Source organism: Bombina bombina, chromosome 6 (assembly GCF_027579735.1).
Source record: "Bombina bombina isolate aBomBom1 chromosome 6, aBomBom1.pri, whole genome shotgun sequence".
Taxonomy (NCBI): domain Eukaryota; kingdom Metazoa; phylum Chordata; class Amphibia; order Anura; family Bombinatoridae; genus Bombina; species Bombina bombina.
In genome coordinates this window covers 741,410,945-741,429,767 of record NC_069504.1, presented here as the reverse complement: position 1 = coordinate 741,429,767, position 18,823 = coordinate 741,410,945, and the positions used below count along the sequence as shown (strand labels likewise).

At 40.1% G+C, this 18,823-nt stretch overlaps 2 protein-coding genes across 4 annotated transcripts in view; one reads left to right on the top strand and one right to left on the bottom strand.

Moving 5' to 3' along the window:
* CHMP7 (charged multivesicular body protein 7) overlaps nt 1-18,823 on the top strand; it is a 362,230-nt gene that overhangs the window by 114,699 nt on the left and 228,708 nt on the right. The gene's annotated exons all lie outside the window — the stretch shown is intronic.
* The window catches only part of GINS4 (GINS complex subunit 4), a 64,357-nt gene continuing 52,409 nt past the window's right edge, over nt 6,876-18,823 (bottom strand). For both annotated transcript variants that reach the window (XM_053717988.1, XM_053717987.1), the window contains exon 9: nt 6,876-7,415. In XM_053717988.1, the coding sequence (XP_053573963.1) occupies nt 7,319-7,415 (97 nt within the window). In that variant the 3' untranslated portion in view covers nt 6,876-7,318. The remainder of the gene's footprint in view (nt 7,416-18,823) is intronic.

The window sequence follows — 18,823 nt, the reverse complement described above, 5'->3', positions numbered from 1 at the left end:
CAAATAAGGACGAAGTCTGTCTGAACTCCTTTGTGACCTGAAGATAAAAACTTCAACGCCCGAACCACGTCCAGATTAAGAAGTAACCTCTCCTTTGAGAAGGGTTAGGACACAAAGAAGGAACTACTATTTCCTGATTAATGTTACGAAAAGACACCACCTTGGGAAGGAATCCCAATCCAGTGCGAAAAACAGCCTTATCGTCGTGAAAAAGGGAGGCTCACATTGCAAGGCCGCCAACTCAGAGACTCTGCGTGCCGATGCAATAGCCTTTAGAAATAGGACTTTCCATGAAAGAATCTTAATGTCAAGCGCATGCATAGGCTCAAACGGAGCCCTCTGCAAAACCTTAAGAACTCTGCAAAACCTTAAGAACCAAGTTTAAGCTCTAAGGAGGAGCCAAATTCCTAAAGACAGGCCTGATCCTAACCAGAGCCTGAACTGAATGTCAGGAAGCTCCGCAAGCATCTTATGCAACAGTACAGATAAAGCCGAGATCTGTCTCCGTAGGGAACTGGCAAGACCCTTATCCAGATCGTCCTGGAGAAAGGCCAAAATCCTAGATTCCCTGACCTTGTGCCAGGGGTATCCTCGTTACTTCACACCAGGACAAGTAGGTCCTCCACACCTTGTGGTAGATGTAACGAGTGACCGGCTTCCTGGCCTGAACGAGAGTGTCAATCACTCGTTCCAAAAATCCTCTCTTGGCTAATACTAGACGTTCAATCTCCACGCAGTCAGCCTCAGAGAATCGAGATTTTGATGTAGAAAAAGACCTTGAACCAGTAGATCCCTGCGACAAGGTAAACTCCATGGCGGAGATGATGACATCCCCACCAGATCCGCAAACCACGTCCTCCGCGACCACGACAGAGCAATCAGAATAGCCGAAGCTTGCTCCTGCTTGATGTGAGCCACTACCCAAGGTAGAAGAGGTAACAGTGGAAATATGTAAATTAGGTTGAAGTCCCAGGGTACCGCCAAGGCATCCATCAGTTCCGCCTGGGGAATCCTGGATCGCAACCCATATTTGGGTAGCTTGCAATTGAGTCTGGACGCCATGAGATCTATCTCCGGCGTCCCCCATCTGCTGCAGATTTCTGCAAACATCTCGGGATGGAGGGACCATTCCCCTGGATGAAACCGCTTCCCAGTTGTCCACACCCGGAATGTGGATCGCCCACTCCAGAATCTGAGATACTTCCCTCATGGCTAGGAAGCTTCTCGTCCCCCCTGATGGTTTATGTAAGCCACCTAGGTAATGTTGTCCGACTGGAATCTGATGAATCGGGATGACCCCAGAAAATTCTTCTTGAGTCCATTTGCCCTGTGCCTTTCTGGCACCCCATCCTGATAGACTTGCATCCGTGGTCATAATCTCACAGGATGGTCTCAAAAAGGATGTCCCCTGAGACAACTGTCCCGGTCAGGTCCACCAAGATAGGGACTCCCTCACCGGTCTGTCCAGAGATACCTGTTGGGACAGATCTGAATGATCACCGTTCCATTGTATCAACATGCACAGCTGAACAGGTCTGAGATGGAACCTGGCAAATGGAATGACATCTATGCTGGATACCATGAGCCCGATCAACTCCATACACCTGGCCACAGATGTCCTGGAGGATGTCTGAAGAGCTAGACAGTTTGACGAAAGCTTGCAGCGTCTCTGATCTGTCAAAAATATCTTCATGGCTGAAGAATCTATTATCGTACCCAGGAATTCCACCCTGTTGCTGGGGACCAATGACCTCTTTCCTTCGTTTATCTTCCACCCGTGGGACCGAAGGAGAAGAGCTCTCGAGTAATCCTCCACAAGACTGTAGGACGGAGCCTGGACCAAGATATCGTCCAGATAAGGTGCCACTGCTATTCCTCTGGCTCTCACTACTGCGAGAAGAGCTCCCAGAAACTTTGTGAAAACTATTGGGGCAGTCGCCAGACCAAAAGGAAGGGCCACAAACTGGAAGTGCTGGTCCAGGAAGGCGAATCTTAGAAAGCTGGAGTGATCCTTGTGGAGTAGAACATGAAGGTAAGAGTCCTTCAGGACTATAGTCGTCATGAATTGCCCCTCTTGAACTAGGGGCAAAATTTACCTGATCATCTCCATCTTGAACAACGGAACTGACAAAAATATGTTTAGGGTCTTTAGGTCCAGAATTGGACGGAACGTGCCTTCCTTCTTTGGGACCACAAAAAGGTTTGAATAATACCCCAGGCCTCTTTCTGCCGGAGGGGCTGGGACGATTGCTCCTAGAGATGAGAGATCCCTCACACACCCCAGGAAGGCATCTCTCTTTTCTGGTCTTGAGGATATGTTTGACAGGAGGAATCTGCCTCTGGACGGATAGGACTTGAAACCTATCCTGTAACCCTGGGAATTCGACCTCCAGAACCCAAGGGTCTTCAACGTCTCTTCTCCAGGTCTCTGCAAAAAGAAATAGTCTGCCCCCTACATGACCCGAAGACGGACCGGGGGCCGCCCCTTCATGCCGACTTTGATTTGGCGGGCTTCTTCTTCTGCTTGGACTTGTTCCAAGAGTTAGCTGGCTTCCAAGATCCTTGGATTGCTCCAACTTTGCGGCAGGCTGCTGGCGCTGAGACTTGTCTGCACGAAATGTAGATCCCTTAGGTTTAGCCTTCTTATCCTGAGGCAAGAAGGCACCCTTGCCACCCGTGACCGTAGTTATGAAAGAATCCAGGCCCGGGCCAAACAAAACCTTCCTCTTGAATGGGAGGGAAAGTAAACAAGACTTAGAAGTCATGTCCGCAGACCACAACTTTAGCCACAGAGCCCTGCGGGCTAAAACAGAAAAACCTGATGTCTTAACATTCATGCGAATAATCTGCATGTTAGCATCACAAATGAATGAATACGCCACTCTTAAGGCCTTGATTTGTTCTAGAATTTCATATAGAGGAGTCTCCACCTCGACCATAGCTGATAGAGCGTCACACAAATAGGTAGCCGCACCAGCCACCACAGTGACTGCCGCCGCCGGTTGAAAAATGAACCTCATGAGGTGGAACATCTTCCGCAACATGGACTCCATATTTTTATCCATGGGTTCCTTGAAAGAGGAGCTATCCTCTAGCGGAATAATCGTTCTCTTAGCAAGCGTGGAGATAGCACCATCCACCTTAGGGACAGTTCCTCACAGTTCAAGCTGCGTGTCCGGAATGGGGAAAATCTTTTTAAACGAAGAAGAGAGGGAAAAGGACGAACCAAGTTTCTCCCATTCATTCTTAATAATGTTAGCCATTTTGACTGGAACCGGGAAGGCCTGGGGTACTACCCTGTCCTCATAAACCCTATCCATTTTAGGGATTTAAGGTTCCTCCAGTAGTTTCGGTTCCGGAACCTCCAACGTAGCAAGCACCTCTTTCAGCAGAAAGCGGAAATGCTCCATCTTAAATTTGAAATCTGGCTCCTCCACGGACGGAGACCTAGACATAGCCGATTCTGACCCACAAGCGACATCCTCTGATAAGTCTGAGTTGTCCTCCTCAGAAGTTAATCTGTCAGAGACATCCAGCGGAGTCGAAGACCCCTGAGACGGATAGCAGTGCCGTACCTTCAGCTTGCGCTTAGTAGGGCAAGGCATCGCATTAATGGCCGCAGAAACCGCCGTCTGTAATTGATTGGCGAAGTGTGGAGGCCAAAGGACCCCTCCCGCAGGAGGATTAGTAAGGCCCTGGGGAACTGCTTGTGTAATCGGAGATGATTGTAGGGAACTCACCTCGCAGGGCGGGGAGCCCTCAGAGGTGGACGGCTCAGTCATACTAAATACCTTATTCTTTTTGGAAATAGCAATATTGTCAAAGCATGTGGAACAGAGTTGCGTAGGCGGTTCGACTGGAACCTCCTCACACTATACACAGTTAATGGGTTTGGATAAAGAGGGAGTATCCTCTAACAGAGTCCTCCATAGCTTGCGCCTTTATTACGGACTTGATAAAAAATAAAAGACACCTTTATATCCCAATGGCCGGGGCACTCACCGCCTCCTATGACCCGGACTACAAGAAACAGATTTCGTCTCCTTCGAACGCAGGTCGAGAAAGTTGCAGAGGCCACACCCGGTCACATGGAGTGCCATACAGGACCGCCCCTGCACTCGAGAGCCGGCCTCAATCTCTCACTAATAAACTGTGTTCCACACTGACAGAGCCTCATCTCACGCAAATGCAGTAGAAAAACACAATAAACAATATTATGCATAATAATATCCCCCCTGTTCAATAGCCCCCTTCCAAGGGCATTACCCTAGATTCTATAAAGATAAAAGGAGGCACACTGTGACCCTGTCTTCTTGCGTTATCAAATTATATATATATCTAGAAAATATATGAGCAAGAAAGAAACAAAAAAGTATTTTGTTTCAAAAAAAGACATGGAATTTTTGTCACAAAAAGTACACAGCTCTATAATAAAGTACATATGTCAATTTATTGGTACAGCAATTTGATTCAACGACACACTGCATCCCCTTAGAGGATGTGCAAAAGAATAATGTTCTATGTGCGTGAGGCAATCAGACTATTGTAGAAAGATATCATACAAGATAGTAGAAAAATTTGTCTACAATCAACAGTATAAGAAAATTGCTGTACCAATAAATTGACATATCTACTTCATTATAGAGCTGTGAACTTTTTGTGACAGAAGAGTGCTGAATTCCCTGTCTTTTTTTAAACAAAATACTTTGTTTCTTTCTTGATATATTATGTATAAGGGTCTGCACCATTAGCCTTATTTGGCAATTTTTAGAGGCTAGTACACTTTTCACTATCCTCCTCCGCAGCTTTTTGTCTAGCAATTGCTTCCCACTCTGTTTGCTGCTTATATATATATATATATGAAACAATCTTACCAGAATCAAAGTCATGGAACAGGAACACAGCCCTTCAAGTGTGACAGGGTAGTAGCATCGCTCCTGACATGGACTTGAGAGAAGGAAAGCAGGCAGCGAAACTCGTCAACGCTGATTGCTAATGGAGCTGTTAAACTGAGTCAGGGTGGTTTTGCAGAAAGTCTCTCCCTGCATCTCCGCTCCGGACTCATTCACCCATGCTCTCACTGAAAGGCTGACAAGACTACTTAAAACTCCAGTCCCATTTTGAAGAGTACTACCCTCCTTAAGAGACTACTCCGAATCTTCTGACACTTCTCTGCCAACCTCCTGTGAAGAAAGGCAAAGAATGACTGAGGGGAGTGGGGGGGACTTTGGCTGGGGTGTCTTGGCCTCCTCCTGGTGGCCAGGTTCTTATTTCCCACAAGTAATGAATGAATGGGACTCTCCTCCCATTAAGATGGAAATAATCTACTGCTCGCTTACAATTCAGTGTTATATTGCATTATTTTTTATTACGCAATTGTTGATTATGTCATTCTACTGTATTTAATGTAGAAATATGGTTTCCCTTATCTAATTTCTTCTGCTAAGGATCATTAGGGACAGATAAAGTGTGCAAACGATGGAATCGTGAAATTATAACAAAGATAAAAATAAACAAAAGTTTGGGTGCAACATGTTTTAAATGCGCTATAATTACTATGAAAAATATGAACAATATTTTAAAATGTCTTCTTTTTGAAATGCAATGAGTAATTAAATAAAAAACAAAAAAACGTTACTGTCCCTTTAATATTTCTCACAAGAGACCCAAATCAGAGATCAGAAAACCAGGCATTCTAAACTAAGCTTGGAAGTAATTCTGGCTAAGTAGCTTTCTCTATTAAAGGGACAGTCTACCATAGAATTGTTATTGTTTTAAAAGATAGATAATCCCTTTATTACCCATTCCCCAATTTTGCATAGCCAACAGTTATATTAATATACTTTTTACCTCTGATTACCTTGTATCTAGGAACCTTCTTCCAGCCCACTGATCACATGACTGTGACTGTCTATTATCTATTGTCTTAAATTTAGCATTGTTTTGTGCTAAATCTTAAATAACCCCCTGTGCCTGAACACAGTGTTATCTATATGGCCCACGTGTACTGTCTCTTTGTGTTGAAAAGAGATTTAAAAAGCATGTGATAAGAGGCAGCCCTCAAAGGCTTAGAAATTAGCATACGAGCCTACCTATGTTTAGTTTAAACTAAGAATACTAAGAGAAAAAAAAGCAAATTTGATGATAAAAGTAAATTGGAAAGTTGATTAAAATGAAAACTCCTATCTGAATAATGAAAGTTTAATTTATACTAGACTGTCCCTTTAAACGCACCTTTTTTATCACACTCCAAATGGGAGTATTCTAGTTTTGCCAATATATCACAAAATGTATGGTTTGGTAAACAAATGGGCTTCATAATATATACAGTATATATATTTATTTATAGTTGTACAATTTATTTGGCAACAATACTTTTTGTAATTTGATAGTATGAACATAATGAGCCCATAGTTCAGGGTTCGTGCCCAAGGTCACACTTATAACAAATTTGCTGTTACCCTGCCTCTATGATACCACTATACTACTGGCTATAATTGTGTTCCTTAAATGATTTTTCCTTACAAATCCATGCAATATTATTAACAATAACGCTTTAAAAGAAAACCTCCCCACCACGTATCATCACTCAAGATAATCTTTTTAAAATTTATCACCAACTTGAGCACATCTGCATTGATTAATTCAGGACAAGATGACAAAATCTAAATAAAAAAGGTCTCTGTCTACCTCAGATCTATTTTATTCGAGTTCTGCGGGATATGAGCTTCCTAAAATATATTAAAAAGAGACAAAAAAAACCCCAAAAACTTTACTATACCAGATTTTTTTTTTTTTTTTTTACTTTGTAATGTAATCCATGCAAAAAAAATTGTAGCATTTAGAAGCATGTTTCACAGTGCAGTTCAAGTACATTTCATTTGCATTAAAGTTTTTATTGGCAGGAATTTGCCAGGAAAGAAAATATTTACAAGAACAAACAAACAGGCTGTAATTGTATTCCAAGATTGGATGAACTAATCAAGCACCTTAAACAGAGTATCTATGTTTTCCATAATTATTGCAGCAATAAATCCAGTGATATAGTTCAGCGATTTACTTGAAACTTTTTTTTGGGGGTGGATCCAGCTTGCAATGCATTTTACTAATGTACTCTCCGATTGGCAGTTTCAGATGATCATTATTCAACACGTCGTTTTGTTGTTGTTTTTTTTAATCAAGAGGAAAGCAAAACAAAAAAAAAACCCCAAAACAAGATAAATAAAAAATTTGTTTTTTCCGGTGATTGGTATAGGTAGGGTTTTGCACCTCTATACACAAGGCTTCTGGAGTGGAGCCCTGTTTTGGCGTATAGTTGTCAAATGAGCTTCACAGCACCAGATGTAACTAGTGGGGCAATAGTGCGATAACGAATAAGGTGTTGAGATCCGACTTCCATATCTATGGCATATTCACTGAGGAGAGAGAAAAAGAAGCATTTGTTTTAACACGATGATTCATTGTATAGGTTTCATATATACATACGAAAAAGTAAAAATAAAGAAGCAGGAGAACACTTACTTGAGCGGCAAAATAGGAGTAGAATTTTTATTATTTTTATGTGATAACATTTTTAACAAATGACAAAAACAAACTTAAAGGGACAGTTTACTCAAAAGTTTTCTCCCCTTTAATTTGTTTAGTGTATTAAATTGTTTACAAGTAGCTCCTTTACCCTTATATTGGCATTTGAAATAGTTGATTTAGCATGTGGTATCCCCACTTATTCTGAAAGTTTTTGGCTGCAGGTCCAAGCTATAGCTAAGCTTTGTAAACACAGACAGCAGAAGAGATTACACTCCCAGTGGGATATAGCAGAGATAAGGTAATAAAATGTTGATTTTCCATTGTTCTCTTCAAGTACTGGTGATTGTTTTATGGACAGATATAAAATAAAGAAGCAGGTATGTGTACACAATGTGATAAAGTAATGAGATCTGATTATACCTACAAGCTCAACCCATTTTATTAGATTATGGCTTCAAAACACAAAATCAGAGCTTTAATATACACAAACCATAAAAAGCTAATTTTCCTAAATTTTTACTCTGCAGTTGGTAAAAAAAGCAATTGTAAACACAAGGGCCATAATACCCAAATGTTTAAACATTTGAAAGTGATCCAGCATAGCTGTAAAAAGCTGACTAGAAAATATCACCTGAACATCTCTATGTAAAAAAGAAAGATATTTTACCTCAAAAGTTCCTCAGCAGCCACATCCCATTGTAAAGTATTTCTAAGCAGCATATCAGTATGCAAAACAGAAAGAGAAGCAGTCTGCCAGAAACGAACAGCAGCATCAATAGCTTGTTCTATGGCCCGGTTACCACCTGGAAGTAGCTTCTTTCTGCCCAATTGTGCTTTTCACAGAGGAAAACTTTCCTGTAGTATATCAGTCTGATCCCGCCGACATGGTCAGTCCAGCCCCAAAATACCAGGCAATTCTCCTCTGAACAAGGAAAAGGCAACCCCAGAAGATCGTTTCGGCCTTCTGTGGGCCTCGTCAGTGAGGTGCAGCCATATTCCTCTAAGCACATTGGGCAAGGAGTCCACGTCTGGTTTCCCCCATCCCCCATAGGGAGACTATCCCCAGGGTCATATTTACATATGCAAAACAGAAAGAGAAGCAGTCTGCCAGGAACGAACAGCAGCATCAATAGCTTGTTCTATGGCCCGGTTACCACCTGGAAGTAGCTTCTTTCTGCCCAATTGTGCTTTTCACAGAGGAAAACTTTCCTGTAGCATATCAGTATGTCTGTCCTGGGACAGCTAAGGGGATGAGCCTTGTGCACTCTCATATTATTTCCCTATTCAGGTTAAAGGAAGCTTACTATGAAATCTCATGAGAGTGAAGTCAAATCTCATGAGATCACAGCAAAAGAGTTCATGACCTCAGCACTGCTGATGCTGATTGGCTGCAGTTTATTTCTTCATTTTTTTAAAAAAATTTTTACCTGCAGCTGGGCAGTAACGGAGTATAACTTTTTACACAGAACTTACTCTGCTGAGCCTAGGAAATTGTGAGGTAAAATATCTTCCTTTTTTACATAGAGATGCTCAGGTGATATTTTCCTGTCAGCTTTTTACAGTTATACTGCATCAGTTTCAAGTGATTTAGCATATGAGTATTATGTCCCTTTAAGGGAAAAACTATTTTACAGTATACTGTCCCTTTAAGGTAAACCCGTCACAGCTCAACAGTGTCAAAAGTGTGTGCAATTTTCCTACAATAGACATACAGTAGTAAAACAACTACTTCAAACAAGGCATTGCTTGCTTCAGATATAACAAAATATTCTGTTATCTCTATTCTACAGAATGTGCTTTATTGAAGTATATCTTACAAAAAGAGAGTGTGCAAATACCTAAAAATGCAGACATGTCAATTCTAAAACTAAATGAGCTGCTTCAAATGACAGTGTATTCTATCAGGTACTATTGCTGTGTGCAGGGACATGAAACCAAACCTTTTTTCTTTTGTGATTCAGCAAGAATATACAATCTTAAAAACACTTCCAAATTTGATTCTATTTAATTTTCTCCATTCTTTTGGTATACTTTGTTGAAGAAGCAGTAATGCACCACTGTGAGCTAGCTAAATGCACTGGGTGAGCCAATATCATGAGGCATATATGTGCAGCCAACAATCAGCATCTTTTGATCTTACCCAGGTATTATTTTCAACAAAGGATACAAAGAGAACAAAACAAATTAGATTATAGAAGTAAATTGGAAAGTTGTTAAAATGACAATGTCAATCATTAAAGAACATATTTGGGTTTCATGTCCCTTTAAGAGAAATGTTTACAGTAATTGTATAACCAATAAAACTTTTTTTTTTTTTTAGAGGCAATAGCATTAGCATTAAATATTACTCTCTTTTAACACTACTCATTTTCTAGTGTTTAAGTTAAAGAGCAAACAAAACAAGATTAAAAAGGATACACAGAGGGTGTTGAACTTTCTACTTTAAAGGGATAGTAAACCCAAAGGTTTCATGGTTCAGAGAGCATGCAATTTTAAAGCATCTTTCTAATTTACTCCTATTATAATTTTTTCTTCCTTCTCTTGATATCTTTATTTAAAAAGCAGAAATATATGTTTTAGAGCCGGCACATTTTTGGTTCAGGACCTGGGTTGCACTTGCTTATTGGTGGCTAAATGTAACTAACCAATCAGCAAGTGCAACCCAGGTTCTGAACCAAAAATGGGCCGGCTCTTAAACATACATTTCTGCTTTAAAAATAAAGATACCAAGAGCAGGAAGAAAATTTTAATAGGAGTAAATTAGAAAGTTGCTTAATATTGCATGCTCTATCTGAATCATGAAAGAAAAAAAATTTGGGTTTACTATCCCTTTAACTTTAGCTTTTAGATATTTTCCTTTGAGTGTCATTACATTTAAAGAGACATGAGACCCAACATTTGTCTTTTGTGATTCAGACAGAGCATACAATAAAAAAAAAAAAAAGGGAGTTTCCAATTTACTTCTATTATCAAATTTACTTAGCTGTTACCGAGTGTTCTTGCAAAATGTATAACAATTCTAATATTGCTCCAGTCACGTGATCACCCCTACACCTTCATACCTGCTTTTCGACAAAAAAAAAAAATACTAAGAGAAATAAGTAAATTTGATGAGTTTAATTTTTTTTAAAATGTATTAATTGAGGCAAATGAACATACAGGTACAAGTCAACACTTAATAACCTGTTGTCCACACTAAGTGTCAACTCTAGGGGGCGCAATATAGAGTTTTGGAGGATATAGCCCGTATCCCCAAATACATCTTGGGTAACTCCAATTTATGGCCAAATAAAAGAAAAGCGCTCATAAATTTGTCTACTAATGAATCAATAGTCATAGACCAGGCAGATAGAAGGGGGGGGGGGGGGAGAATAGTCCTACAGGACTATCATGATTACCTCAAAGAAGCAGACAGAATAATAAAAGATGTCCAATATTATAGGCCATTAGATCAAGATCCGACTCAGTTATTTAACAAAAAATTCGATAATTCAATTTGGGTTCGAGGAAGGTATTCTCACCTTGAAAGAAAAACAATATCTAACTCCTAAAAACCCCAATATTCCTTATTTCTACCACCTTCCGAAAATCCACAAGGATTTACATACACCTCCTGGTAGACCTATAATAGCTGGCACTAATAGTATAACTAACCACCTTTCAGCCTATGTAGATTATTTCTTACAGAAATACGTCAGGCAACTTCCTTAGTTTATTAGAGATAGCACTGATTTACTTCAGAAACTTTCAAATATTAAAAGAAGAGACCATTACTTATGGATGACGTGATGTCAATGCATTATATTCGAACATTTCACATAAAAACATAATTTATGTAAGAACTTACCTGATAAATTAATTTCTTTCATATTAGCAAGAGTCCATGAGCTAGTGACGTATGGGATATACATTCCTACCAGGAGGGGCAAAGTTTCCCAAACCTCAAAATGCCTACAAATACACCCCTCACCACACCCACAAATCAGTTTAACGAATAGCCAAGAAGTGGGGTGATAAGAAAAAAGTGCGAAAGCATAAAAAATAAGGAATTGGAATAATTGTGCTTTATACAAAAAAATCATAACCACCACAAAAAGGGTGGGCCTCATGGACTCTTGCTAATATGAAAGAAATGAATTTATCAGGTAAGTTCTTACATAAATTATGTTTTCTTTCATGTAATTAGCAAGAGTCCATGAGCTAGTGACGTATGGGATAATGACTACCCAAGATGTGGATCTTTCCACGCAAGAGTCACTAGAGAGGGAGGGATAAAATAAAGACAGCCAATTCCATTGAAAAATAATCCACACCCAAAATAAAGATTAAATTTTATAATGAAAAAAACTGAAAACATAAGCAGAAGATTCAAACTGAAACAGCTGCCTGAAGTACTTTTCTACCAAAAACAGCTTCAGAAGAAGAAAACACATCAAAATGGTAGAATTTAGTAAAAGTATGCAAAGAAGACCAAGTTGCTGCTTTGCAAATCTGATCAACTGAAGCTTCATTCCTAAACGCCCAGGAAGTAGAAAATGACCTAGTAGAATGAGCTGTAATCCTTTGAGGCAGAGTTTTACCCGACTCGACATAAGCATGATGAATTAAAGATTTCAACCAAGATGCCAAAGAAATGGCAGAAGCCTTCTGACGTTTCCTAGAACCGGAAAAGATAACAAATAGACTAGAAGTCTTTCGGAAATTCTTAGTAGCTTCAACATAATATTTCAAAGCTCTAACTACATCCAAAGAATGCAATGATTTCTCCTTAGAATTCTTAGGATTAGGACATAATGAAGGAACCACAATTTCTCTACTAATGTTGTTGGAATTCACAACCTTAGGTAAAAATTCAAAAGAAGTTCGCAACACCGCCTTATCCTGATGAAAAATCAGAAAAGGAGACTCACAAGAAAGAGCAGATAATTCAGAAACTCTTCCGGCAGAAGAGATGGCCAAAAGGAACAAAACTTTCCAAGAAAGTAATTTAATGTCCAATGAATGCATAGGTTCAAACGGAGGAGCTTGAAGAGCCACCAGAACCAAATTCAAACTCCAAGGAGGAGAAATTGACTTAATGACAGGTTTTATACGAACCAAAGCTTGTACAAAACAATGAATATCAGGAAGATTAGCAATCTTTCTGTGAAAAAGAACAGAAAGAGCAGAGATTTGTCCTTTCAAGGAACTTGCAGACAAACCTTTATCCAAACCATCCTGAAGAAACTGTAAAATTCTCGGAATTCTAAAAGAATGCCAGGAAAAATGATGAGAAAGACACCAAGAAATATAAGTCTTCCAGACTCTATAATATATCTCCCTAGATACAGATTTACGAGCCTGTAACATAGTATTAATCACAGAGTCAGAGAAACCTCTTTGACTAAGAATCAAGCGTTCAATCTCCATACCTTTAAATTTAAGGATTTGAGATCCTGATGGAAAAAAGGACCTTGCGACAGAAGGTCTGGTCTTAACGGAAGAGTCCACGGTTGGCAAGAGGCCATCCGGACAAGATCCGCATACCAAAACCTGTGAGGCCATGCTGGAGCTACCAGCAGAACAAACGAGCATTCCTTCAGAATCTTGGAGATCCCTCTTGGAAGAAGAACTAGAGGCGGAAAGATATAAGCAGGATGATACTTCCAAGGAAGTGACAATGCATCCACTGCTTCCGCTTGAGGATCCCTGGATCTGGACAGATACCTGGGAAGTTTCTTGTTTAGATGAGAGGCCATCAGATCTTTTTCTGGAAGTCCCCACATTTGGACAATCTGAAGAAATACCTCTGGGTGAAGAGACCATTCGCCCGGATGCAACGTTTGGCGACTGAGATAATCCGCTTCCCAATTGTCTATACCTGGGATATGAACCGCAGAAAACTAGACAGGAGCTGGATTCCGCCCAAACCAGAATTCGAGATACTTCTTTCATAGCCAGAGGGCTGTGAGTCCCTCCTTGATGATTGATGTAAGCCACAGTTGTGACATTGTCTGTCTGAAAACAAATGAACGATTCTCTCTTCAGAAGAGGCCAAGACTGAAGAGCTCTGAAAATTGCACAGAGTTCCAAAATATTGATCGGTAATCTCACCTCCTGAGATTCCCAAACCCCTTGTGCCGTCAGAGACCCCCACACAGCTCCCCAACCTGTAAGACTTGCATCTGTTGAGATTACAGTCCAGGTCGGAAGAACAAAAGAAGCCCCCTGAATTAAACGATGGTGATCTGTCCACCACGTCAGAGAGTGTCGTACAATCGGTTTTAAAGATATTAATTGAGATATCTTTGTGTAATCCCTGCACCACTGGTTCAGCATACAGAGCTGAAGAGGTCGCATGTGAAAACGAGCAAAGGGGATCGCGTCCGATGCAGCAGTAATAAGACCTAGAATTTCCATGCATAAGGCTACCGAAGGGAATGATTGTGACTGAAGGTTTCGACAAGCTGATATCAATTTTAGACGTCTCTTGTCTGTCAAAGATAGAGTCATGGACACTGAATCTATCTGGAAACCCAAAAAGGTTACCCTTGTCTGAGGAATCAATGAACTTTTTAGTAAATTGATCCTCCAACCATGATCTTGAAGAAACAACACAAGTCGATTCGTATGAGATTCTGCTAAATGTGAAGACTGAGCAAGTACCAAGATATCGTCCAAATAAGGAAATACCACAATACCCTGTTCTCTGATTACAGACAGAAGGGCACCGATAACCTTTGTAAAAATTCTTGGAGCTGTTGCTAGGCCAAACGGCAGAGCCACAAACTGGTAATGCTTGTCCAGGAAAGAGAATCTCAGGAACTGATAGTGAGCTGGATGAATCGGAATATGCAGATATGCATCCTGTAAATCTATTGTAGACATATAATGCCCTTGCTGAACAAAAGGCAGGATAGTCCTTACAGTTACCATTTTGAATGTTGGTATCCTTACATAACGATTCAATATTTTTAGATCCAGAACTGGTCTGAAGGAATTCTCCTTCTTTGGTACAATGAAGAGATTTGAATAAAACCCCAGACCCTGTTCCAGAACTGGAACTGGCATAATTACTCCAGCCAACTCTAGATCTGAAACACATTTCAGAAATGCTTGAGCCTTCGCTGGATTTACTGGGACACGGGAAAGAAAAAATCTCTTTGCAGGAGGCCTTATCTTGAAGCCAATTCTGTACCCTTCTGAAACAATATTCTGAATCCAAAGATTGTGAACGGAATTGATCCAAATTCCTTTGAAAAAAACGTAATCTGCCCCCTACCAGCTGAGCTGGAATGAGGGCCGCACCTTCATGTGGACTTAGGAGCTGGCTTTGATTTTCTAAAAGGCTTGGATTTATTCCAGACTGGAGATGGTTTCCAAACTGATACCGCTCCTGAGGATGAAGGATCAGGCTTTTGTTCCTTGTTGTGACGAAAGGAACGAAAACGATTATTAGACCTAAATTTACCTTTCGATTTTTTATCCTGTGGTAAAAAAGTTCCTTTCCCTCCAGTAACAGTTGAGATAATAGAATCCAACTGAGAACCAAATAATTTATTACCCTGGAAAGAAAGGGAAAGCAGAATAGACTTAGAAGACATATCAGCATTCCAAGTTTTAAGCCATAAAGCTCTTCTAGCTAAAATAGCTAGAGACATATACCTGACATCAACTCTAATGATATCAAAGATGGCATCACAAATAAAATTATTAGCATGTTGAAGAAGAATAATAATGCTATGAGAATTATGATCTGATACTTGTTGCGCTTAAGCTTCCAAACAAAAAGTTGAAGCTGCAGAAACATCCGCCAAAGATATAGCAGGTCTAAGAAGATTACCTGAACACAAGTAAGCTTTTCTTAGAAAGGATTCAATTTTCCTATCTAAAGGATCCTTAAAGGAAGTACCATCTGCCGTAGGAATGGTAGTACGCTTAGCAAGAGTAGAGACAGCCCCATCAACCTTAGGGATTTTGTCCCAAAATTCTAATCTGTCAGATGGCACAGGATATAATTGCTTAAAACGTTTAGAAGGAGTAAATTAATTACCCAAATTATTCCATTCCCTGGAAATTACTTCAGAAATAGCACCAGGAACAGGAAAAACTTCTGGAATAACTACAGGAGATTTAAAAACCTTATCTAAACGTTTAGATTTAGTATCAAGAGGACCAGAATCCTCTATTTCTAATGCAATTAGGACTTCTTTAAGTAAAGAACGAATAAATTCCATTTTAAATAAATATGAAGATTTATCAGCATCAACCTCTGAGACAGAATCCTCTGAACCAGAAGAGCCATTATCAGAATCAGAATGATGATGTTCATTTAAAAATTCATCTGAAAAATGAGAAGTTTTAAAAGACTTTTCTCCAACATTGGTGTGTCCGGTCCACGGCGTCATCCATTACTTGTGGGAAATGTTCTCCCCCATAGGGAAAGGCAAGGAGAGCACACAGCAAGAGCTGTCAATATAGCTCCCCCTCTGGCTCCGCCCCCCAGTCATTCTCCTTGCAGCTCTGAACAAGTAGCATCTACCACGGGGATGGCGAGGAGTTTGTGGTGTTAGTTGTAGTTTTTTATTCTTCTATTTATGAGACTGCCGGACGGCAGCCTCCTGACCGTATCACAGCTCACTCTACTAGGGCTGTGGCTTCCACATGGGCCTATAAGAACGAGGCTTCTGTTGACCAGATATGTAAGGCAGCGACTTGGTCTTCTCTGCACACTTTTGCCAAATTCTACAAATTTGATATTTTTGCTTCTTCGGAGGCTGTTTTTGGGAGAAAGGTTTTGCAAGCCATGGTGCCTTCTGTTTAGGTAACCTGATTTGCTCTCTCCCTTCATCCGTGTCCTAAAGCTTTGGTATTGGTTCCCACAAGTAATGGATGACGCCGTGGACCGGACACACCAATGTTGGAGAAAACAGAATTTATGCTTACCTGATAAATTACTTTCTCCAACGGTGTGTCCGGTCCACGGCCCGCCCTGGTTTTTTTAATCAGGTTGAAATTTTTTTTCTTTATACACTACAGTCACCACGGCACCCTATAGTTTCTCCTTTTTCTCCTAACCGTCGGTCGAATGACTGGGGGGCGGAGCCAGAGGGGGAGCTATATTGACAGCTCTTGCTGTGTGCTCTCCTTGCCTTTCCCTGTGGGGGAGAACATTTCCCACAAGTAATGGATGACGCCGTGGACCGGACACACCGTTGGAGAAAGTAATATATCAGGTAAGCATAAATTCTGTTTTTAAGTTTACTAGAAGGAGGAATAACAGACATAGCCTTCTTAATGGATTTAGAAACAAAATCTCTTATGTTATCAGGAACACTCTGAGAATTAGATGTTGATGGAACAGCAACAGGTAATGTAACTTTACTAAAGGAAATATTATCTGCATTAACAAGTTTGTCATGACATTCAATACAAACAACAGCTGGAGGAACAGCTACCAAAAGTTTACAGCAGATACACTTAGCTTTGGTAGCTCCAGCACCAGGCAGCGATTTTCCAGAAGTATCTTCTGACTCAGCTTCAGCATGGGACATCTTGCAATATGTAATAGAAAAAAACAACATATAAAGCAAAATTGAACAAATTCCTTAAATGACAGTTTCAGGAATGGGAAAAAATGCCAGTGAACAAGCTTCTAGCAACCAGAAGCAATAAAAAATGAGACTTAAATAATGTGGAGACAAAAGTGACGCGATATTTTTTTAGCGCCAAATAAGACGCCCACATTATTTGGCGTCTAAATGCTTTTGGCGCCAAAAATGACGCCACATCCGGAACGCCGACATCTTTGGCGCAAAAGAACGTCAAAAATGACGCAACTTCCGGCGACACGTATGACGCCGGAAACAGAAAAAAAATTTTGCGCCAAAAAAGTCCGCGCCAAGAATGACGCAATAAAATTAAGCATTTTCAGCCCCCGCGAGCCTAACAGCCCACAGGGAAAAGTCAAATTTTAAAGTAAGAAAAAAATTGTTTTATTCAAATGCATTATCCCAAATATGAAACTGACTGTCTGAAAATAAGGAATGTTGAACATCCTGAGTCAAGGCAAATAAATGTTTGAATACATATATTTAGAACTTTATAAAAAAAGTGCCCAACCATAGCTTAGAGTGTCACAGAAAATAAGACTTACTTACCCCAGGACACTCATCTACATGTTGTAGAAAGCCAAACCAGTACTGAAACGAAAATCAGCAGAGGTAATGGTATATATATATATAAGAGTATATCGTCGATCTGAAAAGACAGGTAAGAGATGAATCTCTACGACCGATAACAGAGAACCTATGAAATAGACCCCGTAGAAGGAGATCATTGAATTCAAATAGGCAATACTCTCCTCACATCCCTCTGACATTCACTGCACGCTGAGAGGAAAACCGGGCTCCAACCTGCTGCGGAGCGCATATCAACGTAGAATCTAGCACAAACTTACTTCACCACCTCCATAGGAGGCAAAGTTTGTAAAACTGATTTGTGGGTGTGGTGAGGGGTGTATTTGTAGGCATTTTGAGGTTTGGGAAACTTTGCCCCTCCTGGTAGGAATGTATATCCCATACGTCACTAGCTCATGGACTCTTGCTAATTACATGAAAGAAATAGGTATTCACTATGTGTCAAATTATTTAAATGGAGATATTTATATGCCTAAAATACAGAAGGAGTATCTACTCGAGTTAATTTATTTTATACTGAAACACAATTATTTTAAATATCTAGATAATTATTACCTTCAGATAAAAGGTACTGCCATGGGGACCAGGTTCGCCCCCAGCTTTGCCAACTTGGTTATGGGCCATTTTGAAGACATTTATATCTATAGCCAGAGCTGGAGGGAGAACCTGGTCTTCTATGGCAGATACATAGATGACCTTATCATTTGGAATGGGTCCACTGACTCTGCTAGAGATTTTGCCTTTAAACTTAATAACTCTTTTGGTCTCACCTTTACCTACAAAATACATCCGGAGGAAATAGACTATTTAGACATTGTCCTTACATGGGATACAAACAATTCGGTCCAACCTAAAACCTTCTTTAAACTAGTGGATAGTAATAATTTTTTAGATTACCGGAGCAATCACCAAGGCAGCTGGAAGAGGAATATTCCCTATAGCCAGTTCAGACGAATTAAGCGTAATTGTACTTTATTAGAAACTTATGATGAACAGTCCCTTATCCTTAAAAATAGATTCATTGAAAAGGGATATCCCCTGGCACTTATAGAGGAAGGATATTTGAGGGCCAGAAAACTAGAGAGAAATGATTCTTAACTCTCCGCCAAATAATGCTT